Below are 17,556 nucleotides of genomic sequence, written 5' to 3'. Positions count from 1 at the left end.
GACAGTGTTATGTAGGTAATGGCTTTCGCGAAGTACTAATTAGGGAATGAAAACCACGTGAAGTAAGAACAGCGTCTCGAAGAGAAATTTGATGAAGTTTCTATTTCGAGGATCGGTTGCCCATCAGTCTTTCTCTTTCTTTGTTCTTATTAATACATATAATGGAAATGTAAATATTTTTATAATATATAATATTATTCAAATAAATTATAAAATCCAAAATTTCTGTATTAAAATGTTTATTTTTCTTCTATAAACCATAAGTGGAATTTGCATCGGTATAAATTTTGTCGAAATAATTACACAGATAATATTCTCAACACATGTGCGTAGCATGAGCTTTTCACGAATTTGCTGTAACTGTCATGCAAAAGTTTGCGCATAGACTTTCATTAGAATAAAAAGTTACATTTTTATCCGTTTTCTAGTTGGTACGCAAAGTTAGGTTATAAATAAGTTTTGTACGAGAAATTTTCCAAGCATATATTTGTTTGGCATTCGAAACAGTAGAAAAGCGCGACCAATAGGACAATCGTAAAGAAAAAAAGAAAGTGCCATTGCAATATAAACGAAAAGGTGTCTTAAGCAATAAGGCATTAGTTTTGTGAACTGTAATGAAAGTGCTTGCTACTTTATTCACATTAAATGCTACTTGTATTACGGGCTGCGCAATGAATTATAATTGCTGAAAAATGTTGACGCAGGAATGCTTTTGACGAAATCCTGTAAAAAGCTCTCGGTATATTAGGTTACTCTTTATTATAACATTTTACTATATTGTAGTCATGAAAAATTCTTGTATATAAATATATATAAAAAAATATAGAAAATATATATAGTATACATTTTGTATACATTACACAATTTAATTACACAATTTATAGAAAAATGATGGTCGTATATGACAATAACAAACATGATATCTGGAGTATAAGCTCGCTATACGTATAATTTTATACTAAATAGTTATTACGTATTGTACTTCATGTAACGACATTCATGGTTTTATTATGATTATTTTGTGATATTGCTCTTTTAGTGCAGTTATTAATATCTCCTTTTTTTTATATTAAAGGGATAATAATTATCATGTAGAGAAAAATATTGAATTAATTTTTTTAATATTTGACACTTAACACTGCATCTCAATCCAATTTTAGATTAGTATTACATATACGAAATTCTGTTGTGACATGCACATAAAACATTTTTGTTGAATAACATAATTTTACATAATATTTTTTTACAAATATTTATTACAAATATTCTATCTTTTTGCTCAATTAAAAGCAATATCAAAATAATTGTTTCATGCATGAGGTTGCTTGAATTGCAATTGAATATCTCTATCTGTCGTTCGCACTGTGGCTTCCGCAACATTTGAATTACATTCCATCAATCGTGAATTAATTGAGGATTCCTTAATTAAGGAACGATAGAGGTTATTTGGTTTCTAATTGTTGATTATACCATAAAAGCTCGGCATAATAATCATTATTCTTAGTTAACTTAGCCAAGTTGTAGCATGTAGAAAGGAGCTTCCTTCAATGATCAATTGTTTTACATTAAATATACATTTTTGAATATGTTCTGTATAAGTGTGCACACTTCGCACAGTAATCGCGGAACACACAGTTACTACGAAATTTGAAGAATAGCAGCATCTGCGAGAGCGAGGGAAGATTTATACGCGATGAACGGCGTACTGGAATCGCGAAGGATCGACAAGAGGAAAGGTATTGAAAACTATTCATCCTGCGCCGGTTCGCCCGACATGAAATTCAAATCGATGCATTTATAGAGACCACGCGGACCCGTCCACGGCCGACATTGCTTACGTGGGGACGACGTGGTGTTGGTCATAGGGAGATAGGGGTCCGATGGGTGGGATAGGGCGGAATAATCGCGCCGTTTATAAGCCGGCGGTGCGTCGGTCGGTGTTCCGGCTATGCATTAAGATGACGGATAACAGCTGCAGCTATGCCGGAAGGCTTGAATCGTCACGATGCGAAGATAACGACGCCTCTCTAGGCTCGTCGCTCCCGGTTTACATGTGCTACGCGTCGCGAACATTAACCCTTTTGCTTCAGGCGTCGCGATATCCGCAGGCGCGCCAAGCGTTTCGTCAGGCATACCGGATTTCAAATGTTCCCCGCCGTTGCAGGTATATAGATATCTTATACTGCATTCTTTACAGCTATTTATGTACGATGATGACATTAACGTGTGCCAGTGCATGTAATTATATACAGCCGGATATTACGATCAGATGTAATAAAGAAATTAACTCCGTTTTCAACTGAAGAACTAGATATCTATTCTTACCTATTCGATCTAAACCTACTTTGCTAAACGTTTCAACATTTAATTAATAAAAACCTGCATACTATTATTGTCATGCTTTTGAAACAATTATATCTTTTCGGTCAACCGTGCATTCGACAGGTTGCGCGACAGAACTGGGGCATTCAGTACAGCAACACCGTAATAGATGTTCATGAAAGCAGGACTAAGTTATGGCCTCAGGATAATAATAATGGGTTGACCGGGTGATTGAGCATAGTCTTCTCAGGATTATAGTTTCGACCGAGAGCTATCAGCTCCACTTGGATTTTAATTGCGAAGTTTTAGACCGCGCATTTGGCTTCCCGACTCGAATAACCGTGACTCGTTAATTAACGCTTGACTGGACTTAGAGTCGCATAGCCGATTACTGTTCGATTCCTACCATCACTCCTCTCAATCGTCGTCTGTGATTTAACTATGTAATTATCAGCTGAAACACGTACAAACTGTTCGAAAACACGACTGGTAGCTTTACATCGCAGGTTAATTTCATTAAAATAACTAGATAATAACTAATTTCGCCGTCTCTGGTATAGCTAATGTAAGTGTGACAATATAACTTGGTTCATTAATAATAACGGTACGTTAATTATCGGCGAATTTAACGACGGGCAGTATCTTACATATATACGAACTGAAACTTGGAATAATACGAAGGATCAAAAGGTGCCTAATGCATCTATATAATGTACTCATCATCGTTGCTCATTTATCGTTTTACCCTTTAACGACAGATGAGGATTCTTCATTATGATAATGTTTGGCAATTGATATGCAGCGATCGATGACGCCGATGGTGATCCGAACTTCCTCCAATAAATCGACGATCTAATTGGCACTTAGGATCATTATATTTCTTCACCGTATTTTCCGCCGACTTATTTCATCGGCGATTTATATTCTGACGACAGGGAAGCGAATTTACACGTCGTCGAGAGGAGTTGCATCTGGCAGTCGCGGATCAATCTGAATTCGCAAACACCGCCGTCTCCGCGTTTCACTTCGTCTGCCTGCAGGCCGCCCCGACTCATCGGCTTTCGGGCCATAGGGCTGGATTAATCATGGTCCTCTGTAAGCACTGATGCATCCGCTAATCCGGGACTCTCTCACTCGATTCAACCATTTCTCCGGAACGATCTACCGTGCCATTATATAATGGTGACTGGATTCGCCGGATTAAATCCACAAACTATTAACTCTGTAACTGCCTGAATGTACCGGTGTACTTGGCTGAGCCCCGATTCTATTTGTTTCAGCTGTTCCAATCGCAATCGGGAATCGGCGAAAAACAGCGGTAAATGAAGGCACATATCCCTGCCTATTTTTGCTGTGAAAATATGATTAATACTGATGATTAACACACGAAAAACTGTGTATACATTTTGTTGACATTTATTTTTGAATTGTTTTTTGTAACTGATAATATATAAATTGTAAAGGTAAAGAAAACCTAACGTTTGATGCACGAAAGAAAAATTGTATTAATTTGTAAAATGTACTAACTACGTTGCTTAAATGGATAGCTGATGAAGTTAAAAAGTTTTACGAGACGAACCCCTTCGGACCCTCGGTTGTTCTCAACCGTGACAGGGCACAAGCCCGTAACTCTTGGCAACCTTGTAAACGTATAATCGATCTCGCTAATTAGAAAGCAAACACGATTAATGGGGGGAACATACAATTTTTTACTCTGTCTCGTAATAATGTTATCACAACGCCGTAGTCTAATGAATTTCACAGTGTTATTGGACAAATTTTATTAAATAATGAGAACATAAAAGAAAGAGACTTTGATCTTATTTTATCGGATAATTAAGTAAGTATTAAAATAAATGTACAAGTGCATGAATTTGAATTATCCGTTACAAAAGTTCAATACGTACGATCGAAGGGCAGCATACATACATACTATTTATGGCCATTTCGTTCACGAAGTCGAGAGATTCTCTGACTGCCGCTTGCAGTCGATATTAGACCGATATTCATGAAGTAAATATGCATTTAGATAGAGAATTAACGTGGCAGTTAGCCTTGCCTTTGGTCTCTGGCATGTTTTATAATGAGTGTAAAAGAGCACAAAGGAATGATGTCGCTGGAATTTTGAACATCCGTTGAAAATTTACAAGATTCGCGCTCGCGAAGTATTTCGCGACGGTAAATTTTATGACAATGATACGAGAAAGGGACATTTCCCGGATTATTTCGCCATTTGACAGAGCCGGATTTGTAATGTAATTTAACCAGGGGAGGAGACGGTGGGGGCGAAGGGAACGAGCAAAGAAAATATAAATTTTCTATCGCGGTGTTCGTGAGATCGATATGCATTTGGAACGCAGATTACTGGAACGATCAAACTTCCAATGGCCATTCTTTTGCGATGCATAACCGCGACATAAAGCTAGATAATTCGCTAATTGAAGAATCGTGTCCGTAATCTCCGGAGATCACGGACGCGATATAAATAGTCGATATGTCAACGTCACGGAGTTAAAGAACCGTCGAGTCGTGGATCGCGTTCAGCTACTTATAATCTCGTTTGGTCTTTCGATCCTTCGCGTTTGTTTCACGTCAGAAATGAATATCGGAGTCGAGTGCAGTCACCCGTAATATACGCGATATACGCATTACGTTTGTACTGAATTCAGTCAGTCAGTAGAATTAACTAAATTTGAATATCATCGGATGAATATGGTTTAATGCAAATTACAGGATACTCAAAATTGTGGCAACGTTTAATATCGCGCGTATCGGCAAGTAGGCGTGTTGCGTGTACGCGTCTAATCATCATCCACGCACATTTTTGCCGAATGTATTTTTCGCGTGAAATGCCTCCTCCTTTTGCTTATATTTCAATTAATCGAGCTGTTTCAGCAAAAACGCAAACGTGTCTAATCTCTGGCTAATGGTACGTTGCTACAGGCGGCACAATTTGCTGCATAATTACTACAGAGATTTGGAACACAGGGAATCCAATGTTGTTTGCCGTTCCCGCGTTGTTGCGGTCTTCTTTCGGATACCCGCGGGACAAATATCCATTTAGATCGTGCATTAGCAGAACGATTAGGTTTAATCCTCTTGACCTTTTGCGTATTAACTGGAAGCCAAAGGTTACCCAAAAGTCGATTCAACACGGTATTTTATCTTTAGCAGAAAATATTAATTCACAGTATCGTTCTTTCATTTAAATAATCACGAATAATAATTACGTCCGTGACATTTACATTCATTAAATTGCACCGTCAAGTTAAAATTGCACTCCAAGAGAAAAATGCAAAAGTTTATCGTAAAGGCAATATTAATTAAAGTTCGCAAAGGTATCTTTTTTTTACTTGCCGAGAGAAAAAGAGAAGAAGAGAGCTTCTGACCTAAGTTAAAAATATGCCACAAGGGCGAGAGAAAAGGGAGTCTCGCTGTTCCGCGTCACGCGTGCATTTAGATCGCGCATTAGCGGCGCAATTAAGTTTGAACTTTATCCCTTTGCGGCGACGCATTTTGACGGCGGGGACTAAATATCGAATCGCACATATAACGATATATAAACGAACAATTTGCCGGGATCGCGCACGTATGACATTTCGTATTGACATTTCGAGGAGAGCGAAGGAACGTACCTAATGTTGCAACACCCGTCGACTACTTTGGAGACCTTAATTACCTTAATATCCCTATCATTATTCCAGGCTACTGTATCTCGCGTGTTAACCTCTTGCGCCAATTGCGCCAACCAGACACGTTCCGTCGGCCGTTGGCTCGTACTTCCGACTGCTTGGAATACCAATTTCCACGTGTATTATTGTTATTATCATTCTGTTTTCTTCTCCCACGTTCTCATACGAGACTTGAATGCATTTTTTTTTTTAAGTAACAATGTCAATTTTGAGAATTTGGCTGGACTTTTGATGCGGCGCGGAAACGGAACCGTGCGCAAAAATAACGAGCACGTAACGTTAATGCGATTAAACGTGCCGCGTACGTTTCACGAATCGAACATATTTATGAATTATATACCAACCAATTTGGTACGCTCCTAATGATCCTAACGAAGTCACCGTCGAGATCGAAATAACTTTGTATCAGTCGTACAGAAGAGCCGCATCTGGTAGAGACTTACTTTACTTAGGGTAAAAGTGAGCCAGAGGGGAAGAACTTCGGCGTCCGGAAGGAGGGAGGAAGAGGCATCTCGGTGGTTCGACGGTGGTTAGCGTTTCGCTAACTTTATTTCAATGCGGCCCCGGGAACGAAGCGGAACGTCTGCTAACGGTGATGAAATCCCGATCCCCCCCCCCCCCCCCCAAGTGCATCGTCGTAGAATGCATTTTCGTCGTTCGAGCCGATTATCCGCGCTCGCGGTAAGACCCGGTGAAAAAAACAAGAAGGGGAAAAAAGGAAAACGTCGTCCTTATAACGGCGGACGGGGAAGTGGCGTATTGGAATTCAATTCCGCGCGAAATTATATCGGGCCTCGGATCGTCGCGGCGGCGGCTGTTTGCACGCGGGCTTAGTTAATATTCCGCTGGAGCAAGAAGCCCGAATTTCGGAATTGCTGCGGCTTCATTTCGTTTGAACTTTGCATTCGTGCGGATTCGCGCGCGTACGTATGCATGTACACTGTAATCTCGCGACGTTTGTGTGGAGATACAAATTTACGAAGGATCGTTGCCGGAAGATTATCGTAGCTTGCAAGCCCTTTGTCCCGTGCGATCTGAAAATTTCTATTAAACGCGCTTTTTTATCGCGCCTTTGCGAGATGAAAAAATTTCTGAAACTTATTTCATTAATACCTGCTTCGCATTAAAATATAACACTGCGCGTGCGAGTGTCCAGGAAATTTTAAAGTTTTTATCGTCGCGTCGCTAGCGCAAAGAAACTAATTTAATTGAAAAAAAATGTGCGGAAAAGAGTTGCAGTGCTCCGTGAGCAAAGTCAATGGTAAAGTTTACGAGTAATTGAAGTAATTTCTGAGAGTATTTATCGAATATTCTTGCGACGATTTTCTTGCTTTTTTCGCACACAACCCTCTGACTATGGCGCAGAAAACCATAGATGCAACAACGAGGAGAAATTCCCGTTATTTGTGTCTTGTCCGAAGGTCCGTAAAATTATGCGGCAACGACTAATTAAAAATGATGGCTGCCACTGATTTAAGGCGCGCGAGTCGCAAGATTTCCTTTCACGAGTGTAGAGATATATGATCCAAGATGGACTTCTCGTGTAAAGTCGTAAAACTCGTATACGCGCCTTTCCGAACTGTCGGGGCCGTCGTCGTCACCGCCGCGTGTTTGCCGGGGCACACGTATACCTCCCTGAAAATTAATCTCACGAATCTAGTCTAATCTTGGTTCTCTCGCGAGACGAGTGCAATCCGCAGAGGACTGTCGATGACCAAAAGATTGCGATCACGCTCGTACCGAGTTCTCGTCGAAATCTCTGCTTACGTTTGAGCGGACCTGTCAAAAACTTCGGAATCCGCCGTACGAGAAACGGCGAGCAAACGGGCTGCGATTCGGAGGAAGCCGGAAATGGAGAAGTAGAAACTGAGCCGAATGTTTCCTGGGATACGTCGCGGACGCTAGGAAAGTCGGGAAAGCCGTCGCGCGAAACAAGTTTATACCGGATGCACCGATGTGTACGGCCTGTATACGAATGTCTAGACTTCTAGAGGGTTTCTTCGGGTAGTAGTTGTGCTCAAAGTCGTAATGACGTTATTAGCGCTATTAGAGACGGGACGGACGGTAGATCCCACGCGCGTTGAGAGAAAATGTCATTTGTAAAAATCACTTCATAAAAAAAAAGACGTCAGAGGGCTTAATTGCAGGATTGCCTGATGTTGGAAGTGGAAAATTGTACCGAGCTATTAATCGTTAAAAAATTTTCGAGGGATTTTAACAAAGGGTGAAAACTTGAATGAGCCTGGTAGAGAGAGGGTGCCCCATCGTTTCGTCGCTCTGCACCGTTTCATGCACGAAAAGTCGTGAAACTCGCGCGAGGAGTGTGACACATAGTCGCCGACGCGGGCCGGGTTCTCGGAGTCTCCGTAAATTACAGAAGCTCGCGCGATGGTCGCGGCCGTAAATACTTGGTTATCATAGTCGGCGGAAGCACGACGGGGGCATTATACCTGCATTCACGTTCATCGTGGTCAGAGATGGCGGCACCACGCTGGACAGGGCGCTCAACGTTTCCATTCATCGGTGTGGATATCAAATGCAATAGTTCATAGCGGTGCTTCCGACTAGGTGGTCGACCAGTCCTCGACCTCTACCTCCTCTCCTAATCCAACCATCCAGCGTTTCACACCGGTCCCTGGCAGATTTACAGGCGCCTGGCTTGATATCTGCATCCGAGAGTCGCCCGTACTAGACGCACGTGTTCCGAATCTTCTCCCCCCCCCCTCCCTCTCTCTATCTATATATCTCTCTCCTATGTACTTTCCGTCACACTGGTGACTTTGAAGCAGCGTCATCTGAGATAATTAACCGAGTAATCGACGCGGTCGAATGTGGGATTAAGGGTCGACGGACAGCTGAGAGACGGTTCGCTAATGAGACTCCAGTCATTTCGTTCTCGAGTTATCTTTGAGATTAACAAGATATGTATCAGACAGTATCATTCTTTCATCTCTTTCCATTTTTATGAATACATTTTATTCTTCATTTATTTTGATGTAGTTGATTTTTTTTCTAGATAAGAAAAACTGATACAATAATGTGAAAAAATTTTGAAGATGGAATTAAATTATTAAAGTCGTAATTTATTAAGTAGAGGAACTCTCGGTTTTCTCGTCTGCAATCTTTTCTTAATAAAAAATTTAGAAAACTATGATGCATGAATTTAATGGATATGCAATTGTCCAATGATCTATACTTCACTGTGATTTTTGGGGGGTTTTTTTCTGTCTCGCTTACAAGGGAACCTCGCGAACTCAAATATTCTGATTTTAATGAAACTTGGCATAAATGTAGAGGGGGGTAAATACATGAATTTAGAAATTTTTAGTTGGTGCCCAAAAACGGTTTGAAGGGGTAAAATCATCCTTCAAAAATTGTCTCAATTTTGAAGGGTGGTTTTACCCCTTCAAATCGTTTTTGGGCACCAACTAAAAATTTCTAAATTCATGTATTCACTCCCTCTACATTTATGCCAAGTTTCAGTAAAATCTGAATTTTCGAATTTGCGAGGTTTCCTTGTTAGTGAAGGTAGAAAAAAGCGTTTTATTCACGAGTAAATTTTTAACGCTTTTTCAAAAACTTTTACATTAAAGGAATATTCAGCATATAATTTTTATCACAGATGAAAGCTATTTTTCCCCTTCTTTTTACACTTTCCAAGTGATAAAGTATCTTCTAGATGACATCCTAACATCGGCCATGTATCACCGTAGAATGATAAATAAAATATCATACTCTAGTGCCCTATAAAAGGTTGATATCTGAGCGCTGCTATGGCAGCGCGAAGCATCTTTGGCGCGACATTTATTCATGGAGCAGAGAAAGGGCAGTTAAAACTACGATCGCAGTCCACGAGCAAGTCCATCAGTGAGCAGATTCGCGAGTGAGCCATTCGGCCAGCCAATCATCCGAATTTCATCACGCGCATCATGGCAAATCGGACTGTTAAGAAAAATCTGATTCTACGCTTGAAAAGCCCGAGCGAAAGCTATTCATGCAACATGACAGGGAGGAGATGGTTGCATTTTGCGCGCTTGTGTAACTTTGCGCGCCTTTTACGAACGCTATGCATGTTACATTCACGGCCGGACAACCGTATTCTCATGGTGTTAGTAACATTCGCATCTCCCCCTTCTCCAAGTACCCCATTGGATTCTGTATCTTCAAAGGCGCGGGGATAATGGAATTGCTATTTCAATGCGCAAACATTTATTTCCACGAATACCGTTCGCGTTATAATTTCTGAGCCGACATGCATGTGATGTTTGGTACCCCGAGGCCGGACTCGCGCACTTTTGCCGACTGCGGGAGATGATTACTTTAAAGAATGCCAGAAGCAACCCTATCCCATTTTTCCTCCTTCCTCCCTGGCTCGCGAGCTCGTCCCACAAAGAAAGCGCGCTAATCGCGCGTAATCGAATGTTACGCTTGGGAAGAGCGTGAAGCGCGAACTCAAACGACAGAAAAATGTTAAGGATGCTTCGTCGGTTTATTTAGTGTCAATAACGTCCGCCTTCGCGCGGACATGACGACGTAATATAAAGGTCGCATGGCGACGCGACAGCGTTACAAGCTTTTCTTAATTAATTCGCCGTTTGTCGCGCGACACGTTGTAGAACACGATGTAGCAACGATACTCGGATATTACGTAGCAAAAGCTACAACAAAGGGAGTGTTTAATCGGTGATTACACACCATCTGTATCTAACCTGCACGCAGATTCATTACCGAACGAACCTGTCGTTGCGAATCTTTCGAAAGTCTAGGTTGCTATAATTTGCCGTAACTTCGTGACTTATATATAATTTCCATAAGGCCATAATTCATTGCGGTTTATTTTGTACCATATACCGCGATTCGATACGCACGCTCGCCTCGCTAAATTACTATAAATTACTTGATCGACTACCCGGGCGCGAACAGTATGCAACCAAACCAGGAGGCAATTATCTGCGAAACTTCGTTATACGGGACATGGCGCGAATAACTCGCGAATAAAAGAGCATTAAACTGTTGAAATAATATAATAACGGAATGGCCGCTCGGATGATTCCGCGGCGTTTTATTTCTCTAGCGGAACGGCCGTGCGGTGAAAAATTATAATTGATATGGACGGACCGGAAACCGAGGGGGAATAATCCGAAGGCGAATGCTGGTGGAAAGGTAGACGGCGGGAAAAGAATCGCCGGTCCGTTGAACTGGAATACAAAAGTCGGCTGGAGACTTATGAATTAAAGGATGTCGGGCTCGACCGCGCCGCGGAACGTTTCGCGAGGAAAAAAAGGGGACAGCTCTTTTTCTTAACGAGAATGCACATCTCGAATATTTATTGTTAACTTGTGATTAATAACTGCGTCCGTACTATTATGTTAAAATGCGTACTCTAATTTAATTGCTTTGTTTTATACAAATTTTAATTTATTACATTACTGGATTATTAAAATTGATTTTTAGGCTGTAGCTAGAATTGAAAATCAAAGAACAAAAAAGTAGACACGCTCTAGGAAGAAATGGAATTGGCCTTTTTGGATGAATTAATTGAAATGAATAGATAATAAATGATAAAAATTAATCTGGACACAGCAGCAACAAGATAATTTAATAATAGATGTAACAAATGGATATAATTTAATAATTATCTATCAATCTATATAGTCATGTAATCGGTCAGTCACTATAAACTTACTATTGTTTAATGATTCGGATATTAATGCAGGTTTTAATATTGATTAGTCCATCTACATATTGCTATTAATACATGACATATTCTCTAAATTGATATCAATGTATTATTCACTGAAAAACAGTGAATAGTTTGATTTTATTTATAAATACATTAATCAATAATTTATGGATTGTTTTTCTGTGATATTGATTATTTCCCTCTTAATTGAAATCACAAAAGTAAATATAGTAAATAGTCACCGATGATCGTAGTTACAATTATAGCACTGCAATCAGTAAGAATTTTATTGATTTCGATTTGGTGTATAACAATGACATTTATTTTGTTTGTTTTTTAGGTGGCATGGCTGCGTGTGGATACGCAAACTATTCTGACGATAGCGAGCCATGTGATCACGAAGAATCACAGGATCGCGGTCTCCCACAGTGACCACCGTACGTGGTTTCTTCACATACGAGAAGTGCGGGAGTCCGATCGAGGCTGGTATATGTGTCAGATAAACACGGATCCCATGAAAAGCCAGATCGGTTATCTCGAAGTGGTCGGTGAGTAAAGAAATTACGTGTCTTTTTTTCTCCGTTAATAAACTGCTTGTAATCATTCTGATTATTTCTATTATTTTCATCTCGTTGAAAGATCTTTATTTTCTATCAGACCAAGCGGAAATCGATTTTAGGTCATCTCTTCCTTTGATATTATTGTACATTTTTATCTATAATATTTATTATATCGTCGTCTAACTGTATTAATGAAAATTCAAACGAGCATAAATTATTGAATTAATACCGGGCTTGAAGTAAAGTCGCTTTCATTTCCTCTCGATAACAATTCTCATTCCCTGCTTGTTATCGCGTCCCGCTTACACTCGACCGCTAGATATTCAATTAGCGCCACAAGGAGCCGATATCACGGAACGAACGCGACGCGCCGTTGAATCGCAGCGCGATATTATTACATGCGGAATGCATACAGGAATAACGCGTGCGTTTGTTGAAAAGGTAGCACACCGTAGTCAGAAATCCGCCAAACCAATGGAGAGAACTTCTGGCCGATGCAAGTTAGTCTGCGGGCCCCTTGGCTGGTACAACTTACAAAGTGGCTCTTGCCGCAGTTCGAAGACTGCCGCGAGTACTCCCGAACTGCAAAGCTTTAGTCGTACGTCGCTGCTCGAATGCACTCGCAAGTAGATTATACAGAATGCTAATAGGCGACCGCTTTCATCGGTTCCGTCGTTAAGACTTCGTTTCGGGGGCCGGGCGACTCACTCACCCTTCGTCTCCTCCCTCGTTCGTGCTACGGTATCATAATCTTCTCTCGCTCCCTCATTTGCGATCTAACCGATGTCGCGTGTCATTCACTTTTCCCTTTCCCGTTCCCAATTTAAAGAAGTTTACCTAAGCCTGCACGGTTTCGCTTACTCGCGCCCTCCGCCTTCTCCTGCATTAATGATGAAATCTGCCAGAACAACCGTTCACTGTTTAAGGTTTGAATACGGGCTTAATCCTTGCGCACATCGTGCGCGGCTAAGTGGCAATTTCCATAGATAATGTTACTCGTAATTGTACGGAAATAGGATGATGCGTCGGAGATATGCGATTGCACGATCATGCAGGATGTATCCGAGTTGGAATTCGAATATGCACATTAAATAGCGTGGCTGGTATATAATATTGAATGTGATATAGTAACGTATACTTCTTGGACCTGAAATAAACTGACAAGTTGATTGAGGCACGATTCGTCGTGAACTGTCGCGACTGTTTTCGATTTACCTGAATAAAATTCAACGTTTCGTCTTTATTATCTTTACGACAAGTGAACCTTACTTTGTTCAGATACGTATGCAATTAAAGTAAAATAAACAACGACACAAAGCAGCTTGATTCAGTTAATAGATACATATTATTTAGTTTATTATTATATATAAAGGAGAGGAGGAGAGTTTTGTTTCTGTGCGTTCGTAACGTATTGCGGCAAAGCGCAAAATTCTATCTTTTTTATTTAATAATAGAAAGAAGAAAACTCATATTACATCATACAATATTATAGTAAAGCACATCGTAGTTATTGAAGTGAAATATAAGAAGTATCCGTGCTCTTTTCTCGAGATTCTCTTATCGGCGATGCGGGCGATTCAAAACTCGTTATTTCTCGAATCTTTTTCGCATGCCTCAAAGTCGGCTAAAAGAAAGATTCTCTCTCTCTCTCTCTCTCTCTCTCTCTCTCTCTCTCTTTCTCTCTTTCCCCAAGAATATCCCCACGAGTTATACTTTCTATAATGGCTTCTCGGTATTCATCTACGAAGTCTATCTACGCATATCTGTGCTTGTCGATACGATAATTAAATAAGCTGACGGAATAACGAAGCAGTTGAGTCAACTGAAGCGGTAACAATTCACCGAGATCTCAGAGATCGTTGTTTAAATATTATGCGTATTATAACAGGATGTCGTGTGTTTGCATACCGAAACAAATGGATACGTAATACAAACGAAGGAACGTTTTCGCATTCCTTCTTGGAGGAATAGGAACTCAGAAGAGACCGGGCCGGCTCTCCCGGTCGCAATGTAGGGTTCGTTGCGCCCGTAGCGTTTGTTGTATACTTTACGGTCTTCCGGCACGGTCTTCCGCCGTTTCGTACTGAAATCAAATTGGCATTCTCGAGATACGGCCAGACTCTCGCATCCCATCTGTAGCAATCTAATCCCGCGCTCCGGGGCCGCTGCTCCAACGGAGCTTGAACGGAGGCGGCGGCGGCGGCGGCGGCGGTGGCGGCGACGGCGCACCACTTCTCGCGCTCGCCGACCTGACCTGACCCCCTTTCCTAGGTTCAAACCGACGGTCGGGGCGCGTACAGCCGGCCGGCTACTTACCGGAAACTTGGTCTCCCTCGTGAGATCATTCTGCATTGCCTCACCCTCTCGGCTCGTCCGGCCGAAGAGTGAGGGAGTCCCCGGCAAATGTACCGCCGCCGCGCGCTTTCTATTTTAACGGCACCGGCGCGGCGGCGGCGGCGCGGCGCCCGCGCGCAACTCGCGGGAGTGCTACGTCGTCGCGGTCTCTCGTCGCTTAAGAAATCTCTCCCGCGAATATAAGTAGGCCGCCGGAGGCGCAGTTGGCGAGAATTGCATCGGGGTCTGAGCCGATCTTCCTTCAGGAATTCGCTCTTACGTGAAGCGTAAACCTTCGGTTATACGTATGTACATATATGTCTAGTAAATAGCGCCGTGTTCAACGGGACGCGGAACAAATGGTGCCTAGAGAATGTACCCAATTCGTTTGTTGCTTTCTCTTGTCGTAATTTCTTCAATTTGGGAATAATCGTAATATGTTACCATTTCTCTTAATAATGTTCTTCGAGACTTTTAATGGTTTTGTCAGCTGAGTTGCTCCGCTGTCTCACAATTCAATCCAATTAAAAATATACAGGGTAGTCACTACTGGATGATCTCACTCATGTTTCATATGTATCTCGCTAATTGTTAGTGTAATTCTGATGTTAGAATTTATACGGCTCTATATTCATTAATTGCATTTAGGTCAGCTTTAAGAGGAAACCTCAAATACACTTGAGAAATCTTCTAGCGTGTAGGAAAGAGAGTGGCAGTATATCATGAGTACACAGGAGGAAACTGATTTTCGGCGGCAGAGATTCCCCGTGTATAATTAGAAACTTTAATTTAGATAAATACTAGAAAGCTTATTTTTTATTTTAAAAGCGTGTTTTATTTATTTATTTATGTTATTTTATAGTTAATAGTTAATTATAATTTACTCAGAAATTTGTTAAAGTATTTTTATTGCGGATACGAATTTTAAAAACAATGAATTTACAAGTGATGTCCGCAATTGTGTAATTTGCTGTATTTTGTATGTAGATTATATCATGGTTTGCGCATTAACACATTTTAAGCAAAATGTGATATCGTCAAACAGTCTTTCCATCTTGTAATGTGTATTCTCCGTCGATGGTGTAATAGCTTTACAATGCTACAACCGGGAAGCGTAAAATCACATTACTCGGTAATTGATCTGCTAAATATGCTTTGATTAACTGTTGAACGGTCTTATTGTGTATAATTGAACTCTCGGCTTTCATATACGTTCATAATGAGACTCATCAGAGAATGTTTTCGGGTCTCAATTATCGGGAATCCCGACAGCGTTTCCCGTCGATGCACACGTATGTATGTGTATAGTGCACGCAGACGTACGCAGGCGTACAGTGACGGTATTGTGCACGTGGATTCCTAGAGAAACTCGCGAGTTAATCTAATCTCTCTATTTGTAGTATCGTAGTTTTTTTTATATTGAATTTACGTCATGTCTTCTTCCATGCGACTGTCATCAATACCCATGAAATAATATCCGTAAAAACATCTCTACGAATAAATTGTCGTTTTAAACAATACAAACACTTATTGTCGTAAGTGATCAATATTTAAGGAATTGCGAAAATGATACGTTTAAAGAGCGTACATTCCTGCAAAATCTATTCATGTGCACCAATAATGTGCATAAATAATTTGGCGAACAATAAAAGCACCTTGTAGCCAAATCGATGGCTACGAATTAAGCAATTTTTGCTATCCGCTGGTTAAAAAATTGCTCTTAACGTGCAATAGCGGTGAGCAGAACTCGGAAAGAGGAGAAGCGTGTTGAGTGGCAGGAGAGAGGAGGAAGGGAGGAAGGAGGAGCACGAGTTCATGAGGAAGGAGAAAAAATGAGGAACGAGTGTCGTGCGCCCGCGTCTGGGGGTAGAAGGAGGAGGGAAGGGGAGGGGGCACACGACTTTTCATTTCCGAGAAGGGCTGTAAAGATTGCTCGCGTGCAACTACCCTCTCTCGCCCCATACGTTGTTCCCGGCAAACTCTCGCGGCCGTATTACCGCCATAATAATAAGGTTAATGCCTTGCAAATTAAGCGGACGCGAAAGACCTTTCGCGTGGTTTTATGCCTATTTTAGTGCCGATGGCTGATCTTTGTCGTCGAGACGCAATTATCACGATAACGGTGACCGATCTCGGTTCAATGAGATTTGTTAGGATTCTTCCTGCATCCTGGATTACATGAGCAACGAGTCCTTGATGCATGGATAAAGAAATATTAGTTACACAATGAGAAACTCTTACGTACTCTTTTCAGGTGTTATTTTAGATATCGAATAAAAAGGGTGCGTGTTAGTAATGATTGCGTTAACGTTACGTATCAACGACTACTTTGTGGAACGCTTATATAAACTTACCTTTTTAAAACATAGTTGTATTTTTATCCTGTTGTGAATTCTTTGTGAGTTCCGTAGTTAATTATGGGATCTAAGAGAAAATGCTAATTAGACAGAGGGAGGAGAAGGGTATCGGTAGATCGCGAATTAAAGGAAGAAAATAGATCGAGAGATTCTTATTCGCTAGGAGTGCACTTTGATCTCCGTTAATGTCATCCTATTATAAGATCCGATAAGAGACGATGCACTCTCTTGTTTTAATGAAATTTCGCATTGCCGTGTAATTCGCGAAATAACGTAGAGACGGCTTTGCCTCCTCTTCCACATTAATGCAGTTTCCAAGTTCAGATAATTAGCCTCTCGATATAAGTCGTTCATTTATCAGAGGTATCGCCGCCGAGGTAGGATGAAAAATATAACGAAATGTTTATAACAAGTTACGTATTACTGTCACTCGCGCTCGAGTTTTCTCTTCCAGATGGAGCCGTAAGTAATCTGCTCGAGTATTGTCGAGACCTGATACACGAATCGATCGCTTTGTTCGGACGTACTCGCGTCACGAGCATCTGACGACAGTGCTCGTAAATCACGAACGCGTTTCGTCTCGTTGGGGCCCCGGCGGAAATCTCGTT

General features: G+C 41.1%; 1 protein-coding gene across 2 annotated transcripts in view; it reads left to right on the top strand.

Annotated features, from left to right (window-relative positions):
• Positions 1–17,556, top strand: part of LOC105836400 (neurotrimin) — a 147,947-nt gene that overhangs the window by 99,095 nt on the left and 31,296 nt on the right. For both annotated transcript variants that reach the window (XM_012680402.3, XM_012680401.3), the window contains exon 3: positions 12,038–12,245. In XM_012680402.3, the coding sequence (XP_012535856.1) occupies positions 12,188–12,245 (58 nt within the window). In that variant the 5' untranslated portion in view covers positions 12,038–12,187. The remainder of the gene's footprint in view (positions 1–12,037; positions 12,246–17,556) is intronic.

This window comes from Monomorium pharaonis, chromosome 7 (genome assembly GCF_013373865.1).
Source record: "Monomorium pharaonis isolate MP-MQ-018 chromosome 7, ASM1337386v2, whole genome shotgun sequence".
In the NCBI taxonomy this organism is placed as follows: Eukaryota; Metazoa; Arthropoda; class Insecta; order Hymenoptera; family Formicidae; genus Monomorium; species Monomorium pharaonis.
This window is presented reverse-complemented; position numbering and strand designations above follow the sequence as displayed.